Source organism: Sminthopsis crassicaudata, chromosome 5, assembly GCF_048593235.1.
Source record: "Sminthopsis crassicaudata isolate SCR6 chromosome 5, ASM4859323v1, whole genome shotgun sequence".
In the NCBI taxonomy this organism is placed as follows: domain Eukaryota; kingdom Metazoa; phylum Chordata; class Mammalia; order Dasyuromorphia; family Dasyuridae; genus Sminthopsis; species Sminthopsis crassicaudata.
This window is the reverse complement of record NC_133621.1, coordinates 146474977-146495243: the sequence shown is the minus strand read 5'-3', so window position 1 is coordinate 146495243 and position 20267 is coordinate 146474977. Positions and strand designations below refer to the sequence as shown.

Here is a 20267-nt window from a genome sequence, read left to right as displayed (position 1 = left end):
CCAAATCCAACTTAGGAAACAAAATGGCTTACATGACCATGAATTTTAGTAATATATGTGCTGGCCCCACAAGCTTTTGGCAACATGATTAGAACACTTTGTTGGAAAGAAAAACCTATCCTCCCACATATTCTGCATGTCTGAAACATGTATAATAAATAAATCATCAGAAAATAGATATATTGCTCTTAGCTCCCACACATACAACTAAATAGTCACTTGAACAGTATCAGCTACAGTTTCCTATCATTTTTGCCCTCTCCATTCAGTTCACCAAAACCACTACTAAGCATATAGTGTGCTGAGCATGAAACACAAGGTCTCCAAGCAGTCCAGGGGCTGTGAAATTGGGACAATGATATTTAAACGACTAAATTCATATGATTGTTGGGAAGAAAATATAACTATGAGATGGTGGTGGTAGTGATAATCATGATCTACCCAATTTTAAAAGTTTGAAGTATAGGAAAAGGCTGACAATAAACATAATCCTAGATAGGTACAAGTAACACTGTTTATAGGGTAGCTAGGTAGTACAGTGGATAGAGTGTCAAACCTGAAGTCAGGGGGACTCATCTTCCTGAGTTCAAATCCAGCCTCAGACACTTCCTAATTGTGTGACTCTGAGCAAGTCACTTTATCCTATTTGCCTGTTTCCTCATCTGTAAAATGAGCTGGAGAAAGAAATGGCAATTCCAATAACTTTGCCAAGAAAACTCCAAATGGGGTCCTGAAGAGTCAGACATGAGAACACTACAACCAAAGACAATGGTTATAAACGGTAATTGGTGTTTTAATAGCTGTTAAATTTCTGATCATTTTTATCACCACTACTGTAATCCAAAAGATCCTATGGCCGAATAAGAGCTTTTATAAAGCATCCTGAGCTGTACTTCAATTCCATGCCAATTATGCTTGTATTTATGATGGACATGAGACCTCTACATCCACTCTATACAAGGGCAAAGGAGGCAGAATGTAAAATTCAAGTAGAACATTATACTCTCAAAATATGGTGAAATGGCCCCTTTTCTAGATATTGTACAATATATTGTCTCATTAAACCCTCTTTTACAAAAAATTGGTGACCTGCTTTAGCTCCATAGAGATGTACAACTTCCATGACCACTTTTAACCTAAATTTCAACGAAGATTGATTTTCTTTTGGTGTCTACTCATTTTCTCCCAAATTGTAAAAAATAAATAAATAAATAACAGGCCATTATTAAATATTTTGATAAACTAATACAGAACACTGCAGTTCTTTACTATACCTTTCTCCCATTTCTGCAAGGGAAAGATCACTTATTTGAGCACAGTGAGTTAAATTCAGTTCTCTAAGTTTTGAACTTGAAGGTCCACCAAGAAAGCTCCTTAGGCCAGCATCACCAATTCTGAAAGAATGGAAAAATTTGCTTTACATATGCTTTATGTGAAGTGAAATACTAGATAGTAAACACTTTATTAATTACTAGAGACAGGATGGCACAAGAGAATAAACATTAGTTCAAAAAGACATGATTTCATATCCTCCTTCTACTGTCTGCTATCTGCAACTTGACATGTCATTCACCTTTCTTGGGTCTCAGATTTCTCATTTGAAAATAGTAGAAAGCTTCTAGGGCCCTTCTAGTTTAGGATCCTACAATTTTGTGGGTGTGGGAACTCCTCTATTGATATAGATTGCAACCTTTCCAACCCTTACTAGTTTTTGAGTCACTAAAACTTAAAAAAAAAAAGTCAGCAGGTGGCCAACCTTTTGATGAAAAGCCTTGCTGATTGTGGCTAGGCTGATTCTCAAATTAAAAACAAGGTCTATCACTAGGCCACATTCAAAGACTTTCACCCCATTTTCAATGTATTCATGTGCATTTTCATTGGGTAGCCATCCATCATGCCTGCAATATTCTTCCTCTTTTCCTCTGTCTCCTAATTCCCTTGGCTTCTTTCAGATCTCAGTTAAAATCTCACTTTTTGCAAGAGATCTTTTCCAATTCCCATTTAATGCTACTGACTTTCCTCTGATGTTACTCCTAATTTACTCTGTTTATAACTTTTAAGGACACAGTTGTTTGTATATGGACTCTCCCATTAAATGAGAGCTTTCCAAAGCTGTGAGGATGTTTGTCTTTGTATCCCCCGTACTCAGTACTTAATAAATGCATGTTGATTAACTGGTTGACTGATCCAGAGCTTGTACTTCACTAGAGTAGCCTTTGAGAACCCAGGCTCATCACCATGCCACAGAAAGGCATTGGGAGAGGTCTTTTCTCAACTTTCTAGATCCCAGATCTCATCCAAGGGAGAGTTATAGGAAGTCTCTAGTGCAGTAAGCTGAGGGAAGGATATCCTCTCTCAACTGAGCTGAGTTACTTTGATCCTAATGAGAGAGTTCCTTTACTCTGTATTGTCCAGTATATATTCTCTTCTCTATACTTTCTCTTATTTGTTTGGATTATGATTTGGATAAATGTATTTCTTGGCCAAGTTATATGTTTTCATTGTGGAACTGTTATATGTGTTCATTATGGTTTTTGGTGTGAAAGGGATCAAGCCTTAGAAATAGAGCCTAGGGTCCTCCTCTTCCCCAATAATTAACTTGAACTTGAACTTGAACTTGTTCATATCTCCTAGACTTACAAAATGGAGCAGATAGATGTAATTCTAGCCTACCTCCCTCCACCCTTTATCTGAGGAGAGGAGAGTAGCCTCCAGCCCAATTTCATTCTTCCTCTCCTGGAAGAAAACTGAAGTCTCCCCTAGAGAAAGGTAGAAAGAGACTAGAGATGTCTACTCAGTCCCTCTTCAAGTCACATAATGACAGCATCATACTATATGTGGTGGTGGTGGTGGTAAGGGGGATCAGCCGTCACTACACATGGGGTCTCACCACATAAGCAATTCTAAGTTCCTCCAATACAAACGTGACTATTATTCTTCCCACTTTCACAAAACTATCTTAAAAGTCAGATAAAGTAAGCATACAAAGACACTAAAAGGGACTCTGTTACCAAATACTATATGAGTCAAAAGTGCTTTTTTTTGTTTCATTTAGTCATTTCCCATCATTAAAATAAGTCAATCAAGTAGCCTTTATGTACACTTTATGTACACTGTGCACAAGAATGAGAAATAGATCATGAAAAGGAAATGAAGAGAAGTTGTTATTTGGTGCCCCTTATTTGCTCTTTCCATTTATAGTTGCCATCATTTCTTTCTTTCTAAGGCAAAATTGTTACTAGAAAAAAGTAAATAAATGCCCAATTTACAAAAGTTCAACTTAGAAAGAAGTTGGTCAGGGCCACTCTATGGCACAGTGGATGAAACACCAGACCTGGCCTTAGACACTTGACAACATACTGGCTGAATCACTTAACCCCCTGTTGTCTCAAGAGGGGAAAAGAACTTGTTCAAAAATGGGCACTAGAGGAATCAAAATCTGCAGCCCTTGTCCTCCTCACTCTCCACTAAGATAATTATTTTTTGTCTACTCTTTAAAAAGCTCTGGAAAATGATTGATCCAAAGAGATGACTCCTCTCAAGTAAAATATAGATATTCTGAAGAGGTTTTTTTTTAATGTTAATATATAAGAAGAATTCATAAGTTATTGTTTCATAAGATAATACATCCTTTCTCACACCCATTCTCATCACTGATGAGGGATTCACTATGAATGAGTTTCATTACTCAAAATGCATTTTCTCATTAAATAATGACAGATAACTCGTGACAAGGTCACAAACTATTAGCACTATACATCAATTTATGTCTTAGGTAAACTAGACCTCTGGTCCTAACTGCTAATTCTATGGGAAAATGCACTGAGTTCCAAACAGTCAAATCACAGATAAACTTTGGAATACTGTTTGTTGAGTGAACACTCTGTTTATTCCAATTCTATGTCCTTTTCAGTCTTCCGATGAAATTATATTTATATATATATATGTATATGTATATATATATTTTAATGAGAACACTAAGTTCAGGAGAGTGGCCTAATTGTTCTTTATACTTTTTACCACTTCATCTACTTTCTCTAAATATGCTAATTGCCCTTATTAAATGAAAAGGGGAAAAAATTAGCAAGATGAAAAAAACTTTCTTGTTTCCTTGTGTCATTTCTTCTATTCACTGACAAAGTAGCATGTAGTATCTTGGAATCCTGAGTAAAGTTAAACTATGATGTAGAAGAAAGTTAGAAAGACATTTGGAAATGTAAGGTATCCCAAAAGTCATAGTGGACTTTTAAGCTCTAATAACTTAGCTGGAGCTCTTGCGTAGTAGAATTTTCCAAATCTTCTATGTGATGAAAACTTGGTTTCATATATATCCTTTTCATAAAATCTAAATAAACCAGCTAGAGATATTGTATATAAATTATTTGAAAATATGTCAAGGACAATAAGTGGAACATTGAAATGTTTGTTTGATTAATGTTGATTGATTAATTATCTGAGAGAAAAGTGGTAAGAAAATCCCACAAAAATGGGAATGGAAGAGAAGGAAAAAGAAAATAGTAGTAAAGATTCAAGATAGCAGATATATTGTTCAAGGGAAATTTATAGAGTAAAATAGAATAGCACAAGACAGACAAAAACAGAGGGAAGAATAAAATATCTAGGAGACTTTAAGGGAAAAATAGACCAGAAAAAAAAAGAGAACAGTGTCAGAATTTTCTAGGATAAGAGGCAGGAAAAAAACAGGAATATGGATGAAGAGGTATAAATCTATATGCAGTTTCATTTGGAAGTCCATGGAATGAAACTAAAGATACATAAAGCAAGAACCTAACTCTTTTAGAAACTAGGAGATCTAAAGAAGGTAGCTCCGAAACTGAACATTAGAAATGAAGTGGACTAAAAGTGGGCAAAGCTCACAGGGACCTTTTTATAGTTAAAAATCTGCTCTATACTCACCACCACACATTTTAGAGCTTATAATCTGAGCTAAACTGTCTAATACCAGGAAACTATATTGATGTTATTCTTCAGCTATATACACAGTAAATGTTAAAGATTCACATAGTCTATGTAATGTCCATGTATTCTGCATTAGGCACTTGAGAAATGTTTTATTGAGCAGAGCAAGGAAAGATGTCAAAGAAGGCAAGAAAGATGAAAAGAAAAAGAAGTGGGAAATAGGAGTGTGGACTTCTATGAGAGATCCATCCCTTTTTTATCCCCCAAATTAGAAACAATGGATATCACAAAAAAACTGATTTTGATTACATACAAGGGGAAAAAACCTTTCTAATACTTAGAGCTGTTCCAAAGTAAAATGGTCTTCATGTATATATTAAGTGAACACCTGTCAGGAATTTTTATAGAAGAGGTATTTTCTAGGATGTGTATTGGACTACATAATCTCTAAGGCTTCTTTCCCTTCTGATATTCCATAAAGCCTATTTATTCTTGTCCAGTCTCTTGCCCTTGTGTCTAAGTTCCATGGCTGCCACTCTAATCTAGGCTCTTACCATTTCCTTGTAAGATTAGCCATAGCTTCTTCAATCAATTCCTCTGAATACAATTTCTTTCTCTCCTGATGTTTTTGATTTTGATCTGATATCAAGTCAATAATCCTGAAACGTGTTTCACACATTGTTACTCCCTACTTGTGCCTGTTGTCCCCTGCTGAAGCTCATGGATTCACATGGTTAGTGCCATCCCAGCAAAAAACAGATGAGCCAGATAGTACAACTAAACAAGTTATAACAGCTGGATCTTAATTCTTCATTGTGCTTTTAAAAATGATTTGTTCATACTTGGTGCCTTTCTCAGATTCCTACTTCAAGACAGGACATGGTGCTCATCTCTGGCTCTTTGAACCTATAGCTTCTTGTATTAACACATTTTTCCCTCTGTTTCTTTGGTACTATGAATCTTTCCCACTCTTAGGCTGATCCCATAATTAAGATCATCACTTCCTCCTTTAGGAGATTCTCTGGACTCTGAGCAATGTGGACCGAGACAATTCAGTTGCTCAAAAGCTGCCACAGTTCACATTAAGTACAAGATCAAAGGTCGCTAGTTTAGCTCCTCTTTAACCAATCTTTGCTCAGCCAATATGCCACAATAACCTGACGGAAACACCAGTCTGGTCCCTTCATCTTCTTCTGAAAACATGCTGATGATTCTCCCCTTTGCACCAGAGTTCATGCTGTTTCTCTCACCTGAGCTGTTCTCTCCTTCTTCTGTACCAATTTCTTTTAATTATCCTCCAACATCTAGCCTGGCAACCTTCTTAAAACCTTCTTGAAATATATCCTTACTACTCCACCCAAACTGATGTTTCCTTTCCTTGGTTTATTAAAGCTCTTATCCACCACAAATGTTAGTGCTTAATCTTTACTGTCTTATGTTATTTGCCCTGGATATGTTCTGTCCCCTATATGAGATTTCAAATTCCCTAAGGAAAAGAACTGTATCTACTTTTTAAAATATAATATGTCTCAAGTGTCTAGCACAGAGCAAATAGATGTTCATTCCATTTTATGCAATGAATATAAATATCCCTGAGACATAACACTATGAAAAAAATTCATACCAAGGTATAAATGACTACTAGATCACTTGCCTCGGCTAAATAGGAATAGGACACTGAGAGAATATGACTCTTGGAAGCATGGTAAGAGACAGAAGGTTTTAATTCTGGAACATTGTAATGTCTACAGAAGGCAAGCCTGGGATAAAGTGCTACAAGGGAGAAGCTTTAGGGCACAGGGCACCAAAGGAATGAAGGCAGGGGAAGAAATATAAACATCCGGAATGGGTAGATGGAATATTGAAGAAATAGAGAAATCTGGCAGGCAGCGAGAGGATTAAAATCTGAGGAGAGGCCACAGAGGATCTCTGCCTACTTTCATTTCTCTAACAGACTCTAATACCTACATTCTTTTCCTTCCCACAGGGTATTACAGAACTAGTCAAATGCAGAGGAAGATATTCCTAGAACAAGAGAATAAGGACTATATCCTCATTTTCTTTATAGAATTTTTTACATGTGTTTCATCAATTCTAATATAATTAAAATTATTTAATTGACTCAATTATTAATGTTATATGGGGAATGGTGTTATGTACCACTGCCTTCTTTCTAGATTGATGCTTTGGACTTGCCATAAAAGATATTATTCAATAAAATGCTAGAAAAACAAAAGAAGTTAAAAAGTAATTAGAACACCCTTCTAACAGGGTTGGGGTTTGACTTACAAACAGAATGATTTTATAGACTTTCTAATAAGTGGTCCAAAATGTTTCATTCAACTGTGCAAAATAATGAATTTTATTAACAAGAAAACTGAAGAATCAAGATACTATGTATATCAAAATTACCTAGTTCAGGGGACCACTCCAATTCTCTTGCAATAGCTTAAACATCTAACCACAACATTACTGATTAAATATTTTTGTTAAAATGGCTAGTTCATTAAATATCAGATTACCTTATACAATTAGCTAAATTCAGTACAACAAGATTCTTCAAATTAGCAATTGACTTAAGGCTGACATCAGTAATCCGCTCACAATCAGTCATGTAAATATGGCTGAGATCTTCGTAATATTTATCCATAAGTTTGAAAGTTAGGTCTGTGATCCGATTATTCCCTGTTAAAACATAGACCCCAAAGACATTAATAGTCATTAATAGTCAAGGTCAATAATAGTGATGGAGGGGGCAGCTAGGTGGCGCAGTGCATAAAGCAACCAGCCTTGAATTCAGGAGGACCTGAGTTCAAATCTGATCTCAGACACTTAACACTTCCTAGCTGTGTGACCCTGGGCAAGTCACTTAACCCCAGCCTCAGGGGGAAAAAATAATAGTGATGGAATAGTTTAACAATATCACTGACCTTCAACCCGAACCTTGTTAAGTGAGCAGTCAGTAAGATATTTAAAAGCAGTGTCAGAGAGATGTGGTGAACCAATGAATATTACAGATGTAATGCTTTTGCATCTTTCAACCAAAGCCTTTGAGAAAAAAAAAAAAAAAAAAGACGATCAGAACTCTGAAGTCCAGAACAAATATAGAACTAAGCCTTTCATTCATTGAGAGCAGGAAAAGGACCTTTGGAGGACACATCAAAGTCTAACCCACTCACTTTAAAGTTGAGGAAACCACAGCCCATAAAATACTTGCATAAACAGGGAGTAAAGGGCAGAGTTGGGATTCTATTCTAAGTCCTCCAGTCTGCTCTCCAATGTGATCAGTCCTTACCAGTTGAAAAAAGTTGTCTGCTGCAGCCTTTAACAATCACTTTTCCATAATATCAATTATAAGAGATATCAGGGAAAAACAAACTATCCAAGAACTATATTTGACTGATAAACTTTTCAAAGAAGGATAATGAATTGTTATAGTCACTTAAAACACTTGAATTCCTGAGATGCTAATGAAGTGAAAACTCAATTTTTAACAGTTATTCTTGTAAGTACAAAATTCATAGTCTCTTCTTTTGGGTTAATCCATTCTAAACTGAGAAGCTCATTGAAAATTAAAGCGGGAAAATGCCCTCTCTTCTGACTACCCCTGATCCAACAGTAGATAGAAAAAACAAAGTGAAGGATGAGTTCACTATAAAACTCAAAATATTCTCTATTATGTTATCTTGGTCAAGTTTTTATTTTAACCCACATTTCATAATAAAAATCCCAAAGTGAATGTTTTACTAAAATACACATATATTAGTTTAAACATACAAAATATCTGAACTTCTTCTTTTGTAATATTTAAATAGCTAGCTTGGATGACAGTTATATTACTATTACATGACAAAAATATAATCGTTGAATTGGAGATAGCTCATCTCTAAAAATAAACAACTTTACCTAAATAAATTAAACTTCTCAATGTTATGCTAAAGCTAAAAATTTACTCAAATATTTATTGCAAAAACCTATCAGTTTTAAAGATTATATATTATATTATCAAATGAGTTTTCTTACCTAGTGATTTAAATGAAATCTATCTCTAGTTACATTCACTAGTTACAGCCTTCAAATATTTTTACTATTTTTTTCTTAAATAATAACATAGGTCAAATTTTCTAATAAAGTTCACTAAAGTCAGAGGAAAGAACATCAAGTTTTATTTAAATGTTAATTTAATGTATTTACTATTGAATGACCAGGGAGGGAGGCAGGGAATGACCTAAGAAGTCATGTCCTAAGTGTATAAAAAGTCATAAGAAAAGGGAGTACCAAGAAAAATTGCCACATTTGGCAGGTACTGCCATCTATTTTGAACAACGACATGGTCCAGGCTACTTTCATATACAAAAGCTCTGTGTTTGAATTATACCATAAAACAAAAGTTCTCCATTGCTGGAGAGCAATGGAAAAATTTCACAGGGGATTCAAGGACACAAAGAAATTAAATGTTTACAAGCTTGTATATAAATATCTATATGGATATGGATATATGCATATAACACATGCAATACATGTACCTATATATATTGAGCTTTTTTTCCCACCTGTCTACACCAGCAAATAACTGATATGTGCCAACAAAATTGTCAAAACTTACACAACTAGCTCTAAAGAAGGAAGTCAATTAACATATATTTATTTTATGAAATGTCATTATGAAATGAAATTTTATGAAATTTAGGAAATTATTAGATGAAATGTTATGAAAATTTATGAAATGAAAAAATGAAATTTTATGAAATGTTTTATGAAATGAAACGTTAGATATAAACAATATAAAGGAAAAGTAATTTCTGAGGTAAGGCACTATGAAGAGGGGAAACTGAGATTTCATTGGTATAAGGTGAGGTTATTCTACCTTCTCTATAACTTCTATAACTTAGGAACTTAAGAGAATTGACCAGACCAGAAGTGTCAAACTGATGGCCCACAAAACTTGTGTGGACTGAAACAGATTAAAATATCATAGAAAAATAGCAAAATAAATAAAAACATAGTATAACATAAACTATTTTACAGTTTTCTAAGTCAATATGTAGGCTGGTGTGAGAAACTGTTTTTGATTTGAGTTTGGCATCACTTAGGGTTAGTCCTTTCATTAATAAAGAGATATATGGGACAAGATACTGAACATAATGATTTGTAAAAATGAATGAATGAATGACTTTTTCTAACCTTTCCAGCCTTCTTACACATACTACAACCCTTCCAGATACTCTGTAATACCACTCTTCAATTCTCCATGTGGGCATTTTTACTATTTTCCATGTTCTGAAATTCTCTTCCCTCTCATCTCTGCCTTCTGGCTTCACTGACTTTTTTCTTTTTATTTTATTTATTTATTTATTTATTTGTTTGTTTGTTTGTTTTAATACGTTTTTCCAAATTATCCCCTCCCTCCCTCCACTCCCTCCCCCCTATGGCTCACTGACTTTTTTCAAGTACTACTTAAAAATCTCACTTTTTTCATATTTTATTCCCACATTGCCCCCTCACTATTGAGAAGGCACATGTGAAGATATGCAAGACATTTCAATAAAATGCATGTTATAAAAGAAAACAGATTTCCCCCCAAAAAAACCCTCAGGGAAAATAAAAAACAAAAGATATGTTTCAGTCTGTATTCAGACACAATCAGTTCTTTTTCTGGATATGGATCGCATTTTTCATCTTAAGTCTTTCAGAGTTGTCTTGGATCAATATATTGCTGAAACTATCAAAATTATTCACAGCTGATCATTCCACAGCTTAGCTACTGAACACAGCGCATTTCAATTTGCTTGAGCTGATGGAGTACTTTTCAGGTTTTTCTGAGAGCATCTTGCTCATCATTTCTTACAGAACAATAACATTCCATTATCCACAATTTATTCAGCTGCTATACTTTTGTACATATAGGTTATTTTCCTTTTTAAAAATATTTTTTGGATTTTATCTCTTTTGGCTTTGTAGTGGTATTGTTAGGTCAAAGAATTTGCGAGATCTTATAGCTCTTTGGCCATAGTTCATATCTTTTGATCATTTGTCATTTGGGGAATAGCTCTTATGAAATCTCATTTTCTATAAGAAATCTCCCTTCTGTGACTTTGCCCCATTTGTCTGCTATAGATTTTATTTACATATAGTTGTTTGCATGTAGTCTTGCCTGTTAGACTGTGAGCTATTTGAGAATAGGGACTATTTGGCAACAAGACCAACACAAGGAAAATGTCATGCCTCAACTACAAGGCCAAAATATCGCCCTTTGAGGCCCCCAAATGGGTCCTCCCCATGCTTCAAATTATTATCTTAATTCTAACTGGCAATGACTCTGCCATTACCATTTTTAACTATGGAGAAGGGCAGAGATAAACCATGACTACACAGAAAAAACTATACCACGGGCATCTCCTTTCCTTTACCTTGCCCAGCCTCAGGGCCAAGGTTACTCCTGTGCCTTTCACATCTCCTAAGCAGCATTTTATATCACCATGGGGCCTCAACCTGGGTGTGTTCTTGGTATCCCTGAGATCCCAACCAAAGTTTCATAACTGTGTAACTGTGTAACTCTTGCAGAGCGACACCTCAGCCAACAATCCATTTCCTGACCACTAGGCTAAGATTCCATCATTCACAGAACTCAAGGCCTCAATTATATGTTTGACCTCCCTATGTCCTGACTACCAGACCAGGCACACACCCTGTCCCAGCCCCCACCTCCAGCTAACTGGATAAAGGCCACATCTATAACAATCTAGAACTGGGTCAGAACTGATTCAGAGCTCCAGCTTTGAGAATATCAGACACAGTCAACAGGATCAAGCCTCAAACCTTGAGATCAAGTTCTGACCTTTACCCTAAAGCAATGGCTTCACTATTAGGAAGCCCTGATTGCTAGGGTGGTTCCCAGACTGTAATGTAATCACATCCCAATCAGCACAAGGGCTACAATTGCATATTTTCCATGTCCCAAACATCGGGTGACAGCCACAGCTGTGCTATTAGTGGGTTAAGACAGTAGTCCCACCATCACTAGTCTTCAGGTCCTTGGCCAGAAGAATCAATTTATCCTCTATCCATCTTGGGACGTTGGGCCAAAGTCCTTTCTGAACACTTCATGCGTCCTGACCACACAGCAGATACTTCTAAGCAATTCTTCCTAAGACCAAAGACATTTCTGGGCAATCACAAAGATAGAAGCCAAACCAAATCTGCACCCAGATCTGACTTCCAGGACAAAGATTCCCTCAGCAAAAACCTAAGCTAAACAAAACAAAACAAAAAAAACAAACAAACAAACAAAAAAAAAACCCAACCAAACAAAAAAAAAAACAAAAAAAACTATACTTAAACTGCCTCCCTAGCACAAACCAGAGGTTGTAATGGGGACCACCGCCAGCACCCTGTGACCTGGCTAAAACAACAAAACAGAGATTGCAATGGGCTTTAAAAGCTAGATATTTTAACTATCAGACTAAGGAAAAAAATTCTTAATAGTACTGGCAAATACCTTTTTATGACTATTATGACATGTATATATGTAACAGTATTGTCTCATAATTTAGGGCTTTAAAACACATATACACAGTACATACATTTGCTGTTATATATGATATCGTTAGAAAAACACACAGGCAGCTAACTGGCACAGCACATAGAATACTGAAGCACTTGAAGTATGGAGATATGAATTTGACTCCTGCCTCAGACACTGACTAGCTGTATAACCCCAGGGAAACCAAGCAATCTTTCTGTGTCTTAGTGTTTTCAAGTTTCCAATGGGAATGATAAAAGCACCTACTTCCCAGGGTTGTTGTGAGAATGGAATAAAATAACATAAAGCACTGAATCTTTCAGAGTCATTAAATGCTAATTATCATCATCATATCTTATCTAAGATTCTGATTCTAAAGACCTACTTTTGGAGACCTACTTTTATACAATTGTCTGTCAGAGTTGGCATATCATTGATGACCAAGTGCTTTAGTCCAGTGCAGCTGCTTGCAATATCCCTGAAGCCTTGAACTGAAATCTAAATGTAAAAAATAAAAAAAGAGAGAGACAGAATGCTGATTTTATTGAGTGAATATATTAACATAATATTTAATGAAACTTTAAGACAACAGCAAAAAAGGATTATAAGGCAGACTTAATAAGTAAGGGTTTCTATAAAATTGTAGTTAATTCTATAAAAAATGTAGAAAAGGGATAATCCCATGTATTTCCTTTTCTTAAAAAAAAGGCACTCTTTCCTCAAAAATACTGACATAATCAGATCTCAGTTATCCACGTTTATGGAAAATAGTGGATACCTATATAGATATCTGCATACATACATAATACATGCACATACACATACATATAATGTTTTTATTGTTTCAGTTTTTAAACTGAACCAAAATTTTGGGACCCCCTGCATTATATGCTTTTGTGTGTACCTGTACATATGTATATTACATATACATATGTAATACACATATGTATATACATACACCTATATATTTTGTGTGTACATGTACATACATATATATATACAAATACATGTACATTTTCACAAAGATATAATTAGGATTTTATTAAGCTTTCATGATATTCAAATGTTATTAAGTCAAAATGAAGGATAAAAAAATCAAAATATTATCAAGTAAATCACTTCATTCATTCATTGAACAGATCTGCAAAGCACCAATTCAGTCCCACAAAACCTAGCTGAATTAAACTATTATTTTGAGAATATTATGCTCTTTTTATCTTAAAAACAAAATAACCAAATGACTATGGCCATAGTAAGATATATGGATCATCCTTTACTTCTTCTGAAGAATGAATTGCTACCTCGTTTTGTCAAACATTCATGTCATGTCTATGTCAAGAATGATATTTTAAGTCAAAGTATCAATTTTCTTTTATTGGTACCTTAGATCTTGTGTTTCTAACTGCGGTTGAGTATGTGGCCATTGGGCTGAACCAATGTTCCCAAGTACAAAGAAGTTAAGGAAATGACCTGAAAATGGTCACAAACCTGGTAAGTGTCAAAAGTGGGATTCAAATTCAGTTTTCTCCTGAGTCTAGCACTCTTTCTTTTATACTGTACTGCCTCCTTGTATGTGGATGGTAGAAGTAGAAATGCAATCAATGAAACATAAGGTGTTGAGCATCCCCCTTCAATTATGGGGAACCAAGTTCACCCCCTTTCCTGAGGCAACTCACTCAGCAAATAAGAGACCAAAGGCAAGGGAGATTCCCTCCACTACATAATTTTTCAGTGCTTTGATACAGAAAACTTTGGAATTAGGGGACAAAACCATCAAGTTTTGCACAGACCAAAGAGGAGAACAAAAGGAGAGCTATTTTCTTAAGCTATCTTAACTGACAACTTCTCCATAAAAAATCTCTCCTGAATATCAAACTCCAAAAATGATCCCCTTCTCTTAAGAGAAAATGTAGTATAATGAAGATTGTTTTTGAACTGCAATCAGGAGATTTGGGTTCAAATATAAGTTTTGGGACTGTGGAAAATAGAAGAGGAAAGGGAAAAGGAAAGGACTATTTATAAAATGCCTGTTATTTGCTGGGCATTATGCTTAAAATCTCTAGGCTTTGCCAAGTTTTATCATCAGCATAAACAATGGTTGGGGTCAATAAACTCAAAGGTCCTTTTTCCAATTCTAAATCTATGAATCTGTGATCATTTGAGATATTGATTTCTATTTTTGTGATTCTAATGCCTAATTTTTTTTATCATACTTACTTGCTGGTCTTGATATATAATTTATTATAATTGATTCAGATTAAATAATTGTCAGCTGGTATAACCTTCTTTCTTTTTAAATAAAAATACTGCAATGTATAAGACCATGTCTAATCAACACTAATTTTTATTTCAAAATGTATTTCACTATTACGTTCTTTTCTTTTCTTGGCTTCTAATTTTTATGACATCTCAGAATTATTAAAAGCATAACAGTTAAATTATAATCTAAATTTAGAAAAATTTTCCATGGTTGCTGTCATATTTTCTGTTGTGAATTGAACTCTATGATCTCAATGCATTGTAACTGAGCTTTCTCCATTTCTAGGAGGAAAAAATTCATATGAATCCAAAACTGAGGAATCAGGTTGTACTTTTAAGAACGGTCATAAAACCCATTTCCAAAATGTTTTTATATTCTGAAGGGAATATGGCCTAGTAGGAGAGATGCCTGAGTTACAGTAAAGGGCCCTACTTTGTTATTAACTTGCTCTGTGAGCACAGGCAAGTTACCTACCTATACCTTAATTGAAATAAGAGTAGTGTCTAACAAAATGATGTTGTACCTTCATAAAGGCACAATGTATTGGAAACATTCTAAAAAAAATTTTTTAATACTATATTGTACAAGGTGGCATTATCTTTCCAGACTAGGCTAGTCCTCAGGAAGTGGGCATAGTCTGTTGCCAGGGTCATATGCAAAACCTTTATTACCATGATGGAACTTGCCTGAAATTGCGTTCTGATACAATTTTAAGAACCCAAGCAATACCACCTGGGGGAAAAGGAGAAAGGGCAATATCACCCTCTCATAATCCAGGCCAACTGCATGTACTTAAGAGCACATCTATATCATCTGGAAACAGAAATCTGTTGGTCACCCTTAATACCATAAAATAATTACAGTTAACATTGATATTGAATTTTAAGGTTACAAAGTGGTGGCATATCATCTCATTTAACTTTCACAGTCACCTTATGAGGTATATTCCACAGCTATTATTATGCCCATTTGATAGATAAGGAACCTAAAGCTCAGGGATGGTGAGTGACAGCTATTAAGTAAAAGAGGCTATTTTCAAAGATAGGTCTTCCTAACTCCAAGTCAAGCACTATTCCCATATTTTATCATATAATATCTCATGTTCTCTGGCATGTGAAAAACTTTATTCACACTCTGACCTCAACCAATTTCCAGCCTAGCCACACATTATTCTTTTTATCTCACTCTATTGTCCAATTAAAATGGTTTTATTGCTATTCCTCCATCCCACTCATTCTCTGCAGCCTGTTCTCTATGCCTGAAGTACACTCTATCCTCACCTCTGCTTCTTAGAATACCTTAATTCCTTTAAGACTTAGTTTAATAACTTTAGTTAAATAATATTATACATAAAGATGCTCCTAATCATTTCCCCCATGCCAGGGCTGAGTACCCTCCCTCCAAACATTACCTCGTATTTATTTTGCATATATACTATGTATTTACAAAGGTACACATTGCCTAAGTAGAATGTATGATCCTTGAGGTCAGGGACTGTTTCATTTTTGTCATTATAGGCACTTTGCACACAGTAGATACTTAATACATGCTTTAAAAAATATATTGATTGATTTATATGTAAGAAAACTGTCTAAGACCAACAATATTTACCTTGAGAAGTTTTTCCTGAACTTAGACTAACTTGGACCTGGTGACTATCATTAGCTCTTAACCTAAGAATAAATATATATTTTATATGGCTTGGAGAAGGAAATGGCAAACCACTGCAGTATCTTTGCCAAAAAAAAAACCCAAATGCTGTCATGAAGAATTGGACACAACTGAAATGACTGAACAACAGTTGTTGCAACAACAGTACAGCAATCTTTTCTCTGTCCACTGCAGAGTGGGGTGGGGCCTTCCCCTTTAACAGACATTTAACTAACATTTTCTATGTTGAATTCAAATTGTGTATTTCCAAAAGGGGCAACTAAGATCGGATCCTCCAGCTAAATCCCAATTAACTGCCTTCTGACCATTCTGGATTATACAAGACATTACTGCCAGTCCTCAATCAGTTCTCTTAGCCCAGAAAATGTGGAAAGGTGGGGGAGATATACACCACTCCATACATACCTTTGTTAAACACAAAACAAAAGGCAGAACCAGCAAACCCAAAGGGTCCCTACAACCTGAAAATGTCATAGATCATACATACTACAGACATGACCCATGACCATAAGAGCATGATGCTATTCATCATAGTTATGGATATTATCAATAAGGTGTGATATATGTTTCCATGTCAAGGTACTATCCTTACCATAAGGATAGCTTGTTTCTCCAAGGATAATTTTTTACTGAGGACCAAATTTTAGATAATGGTAAGTCTTTTCTCACTGCTACTAAACCTTAAAGAACTAATATGCTAATGTGAGATGATGTACCCAGACAATTCTCTTGGATACATACTGCAGGAATGCCATCCGTATCTTCATTCAACAATGTCATTTTCCATAAACTATCATTAATATATTCTCAGTACTTCTATAACTTAACAGCTATCTGGTTATTTTCTACTGACCAAACCAACCTTCAAACCATGTTCAATCACATAAAACTGGATCTTTTAACGTCAGTAATGACTTTATCATCAAATCCAAGAGAACATAATATTTTTTGTAGTACTCATCCTTCCTGACCTCTTTGCAAAAATGGATACTATTGAATAACCTACTTCTTTTTGAGGTTAGATTTCTCCCATATTTCTCTGATCATTCATCTTTGTTCTCTTTTCTGCCAGCCCCTAAGTATAGGCATCTGCTGAAAGTTTATATTCAGCTTCCTTTTCTTCTCTCTCTATTCTGTCTTCTTTGGATATCTCATCCATTTTACCTATTCCTACAACTTTTATGATCATTGTTTCCAAACGTTTGTTTCCAGGCTTCCCATATTCCCAGATCTCCAACCCATGTTTCCAACTTTCCACAATATACATCCACCTGGAGATCCTGCCAACTTCTCAAATTCAGCCTGTCCAAAAGTGAGCTCATCATTTTCTCCCAAAACTGGCCCTCTGTTAATGACATCATTACCCTCCCAGCTTCCTAATCTAGAAACTTTAGTGTCATATTTGATTCATCCCTTTTCCTTCAGCCTCAACCTGACCAGTATTGTTCTCCTCTTTATCTTCCCTCTAAAACAAATTTGTTCCAGGCACCAGAATTTCTTTTTTTCTTTTTTTTTTTTTTTTTTTTTGGCATTTTAATAATGTTTTAATGTTTACAAAGTAGTTTACCTATGTTATCTCATTTGAGTTCCCAAGGTACCTTGTCTGTAAGGTACCTATAAGGTAGTTGCTATTATTATAATTCTTAATTTATTTTTTTTCCATTCATTTTTTTTTAAATTTTTTTATTATATATATATATTTTTTATAATATTATCCCTTGTATTCATTTTTCCAAATTACCCCCCCTCCCTCTATTCCCTCCCCCCGATGACAGGCAATCCCATACATTTTACATGTGTTACAATATAGTCTAGGTACAATACATGTGTGTGAATATCATTTTCTTGTTGCACAATAAACATTAGATTCCGAAGGTACATGCAACCTGGGCAGACAGATATTAGTGCTAACAATTTACATTCACTTCCCAGTGTTTCTTCTCTGGGTGTAGCTACCTCTGTCCATCATTGATCAACTGGAAGTGAGTTGGATCTTCTTTATGTTGAAGATTTCCACTTCCATCAGAATACATCCTCATACAGTATTGTTGTTGAAGTGTACAGTGATCTTCTAGTTCTGCTCATTTCACTCAGCATCAGTTGATTTAAGTCTCTCCAGGCCTCTCTGTATTCCTCCTGCTGGTCATTTCTTACAGAGCAATAATATTCCATAACCTTCATATACCACAATTTACCCAACCATTCTCCAACTGATGGACATCCATTCATCCTCCAGTTTCTAGCTACAACAAAAAGAGCTGCCACAAACATTTTGGCACATATATGTCTCTTTCCGCTCTTTAGTATTTCTTTGGGATATAATCCCAGTAGTAGCGCTGCTGGGTCAAAGGGTATGCACAGTTTGATAACTTTTTGGGCATAATTCCAGATTGCTCTCCAGAATGGCTGGATTCTTTCGCAACTCCACCAGCAATGTATTAGTGTCCCAGTTTCCCCACATCCCCTCCAACATTCATCATTATTTGTTCCTGTCATCTTAGCCAATCTGACAGGTGTGTAGTGGTATCTCAGAGTGGTCTTAATTTGCATTTCTCTGATCAGTAGTGATTTGGAACACTCTTTCATGTGAGTGGATATAGTTTCAATTTCTTCCTCTGAGAATTGTCTGTTCATATCCTTTGACCATTTATCAATTGGAGAATGGTTCGGTTTCTTATAAACTATGGTCAGTTCTCTATATATTTTGGAAATGAGACCTTTGTCGAACCTTTGTTTTTAAAAATATTTTCCCAATTTGTTACTTCCCTTCTGATCTTGTTTGCATTAGTATTATTTGTACAGAAACTTTTTAGTTTGATGTAATCAAAATTTTCTATTTTGTGATCAATAATGATCTCTAGTTCTCCTCTGGTCATAAATTTCTTCCTCCTCCACAAGTCTGAGAAGTAGATTATCCTCTGTTCCTCTAATCTATTTATGATCTCAATCTTTATGCCTAAATCATGGATCCATTTTGATCTTATCTTGGTATATGGTGTTAAGTGTGGATCCATATCTAATTTCTGCCATACTAATTTCCAGTTTTCCCAACAGTTTTTTCCGAATAATGAATTTTTATCCCTAATGTTGGAATCTTTGGGTTTGTCAAAGATTAGATTGCTATAGATGTACCCTTTTTTGTCCTTTGTATCTAATCTGTTCCACTGATCTACAGGTCTATTTCTTAGCCAATACCAAATGGTTTTGGTGACTGCTGCTATATAATATAGCTTTAGATCAGGTACACTTAGACCACCTTCCTCTGAGTTTTTTTTCATTAGTTCCCTTGCAATTCTCGACCTTTTATTCTTCCATATGAATTTTGTTGTTATTTTTTCTAGGTCATTGAAATAGTTTCTTGGGAGTCTGATTGGTATAGCACTAAATAAATAGATTAGTTTGGGGAGTATTGTCATCTTTATTATATTTGCTCGGCCAGGCACCAGAATTTCTAACAATGACTTTCCAAGACCCTATTCACCTTCCACTGGGAATACAACTAAAACCTTCTTGACTGGTCTATCACCCTCCAATAATCCTGCAGGTTAAACTTTAGTGCAGTAAACTGTCTCATTCATATGTATTTTTTTCCTCAAAGATATTATAAACTCTCCAAAAAGAAGAAAAACTACACAATAGGTATATACAATGTAACCATTTACAAGATTTTTATAAAATAATATGAATTGAGCCCAACAAACTCATGACCTCCATTTTTTATCTTTCTTCATTTAAGCCTTGTTCCTATCTGCCTAATCCTATATGTTCTATCTTAATTCTTACCTGATTAACATCAGTTACCAAAATATGGCAGAATCTTTAATAAAAGCATGAATAATTTGAATTGGATTACTATAATTCCTTACATAAACTTTCCACAACTTTTTCTGGAAA

The 20267-nt window shown here is 35.1% G+C and overlaps 1 protein-coding gene across 2 annotated transcripts in view; it reads right to left on the bottom strand.

Annotated features, from left to right (window-relative positions):
* Positions 1-20267, bottom strand: part of FBXL13 (F-box and leucine rich repeat protein 13) — a 245322-nt gene that overhangs the window by 80801 nt on the left and 144254 nt on the right. For both annotated transcript variants that reach the window (XR_012482417.1, XM_074268454.1), the window contains exons 9-12: positions 12842-12940; positions 7851-7968; positions 7443-7605; positions 1275-1394 (exon numbers count right to left, since the gene is read on the bottom strand). Coding sequence is in view for 1 of the 2 variants with exons in the window: in XM_074268454.1 (XP_074124555.1) it covers positions 1275-1394; positions 7443-7605; positions 7851-7968; positions 12842-12940 (500 nt within the window). In the remaining variant the exon portion in view is untranslated. The remainder of the gene's footprint in view (positions 1-1274; positions 1395-7442; positions 7606-7850; positions 7969-12841; positions 12941-20267) is intronic.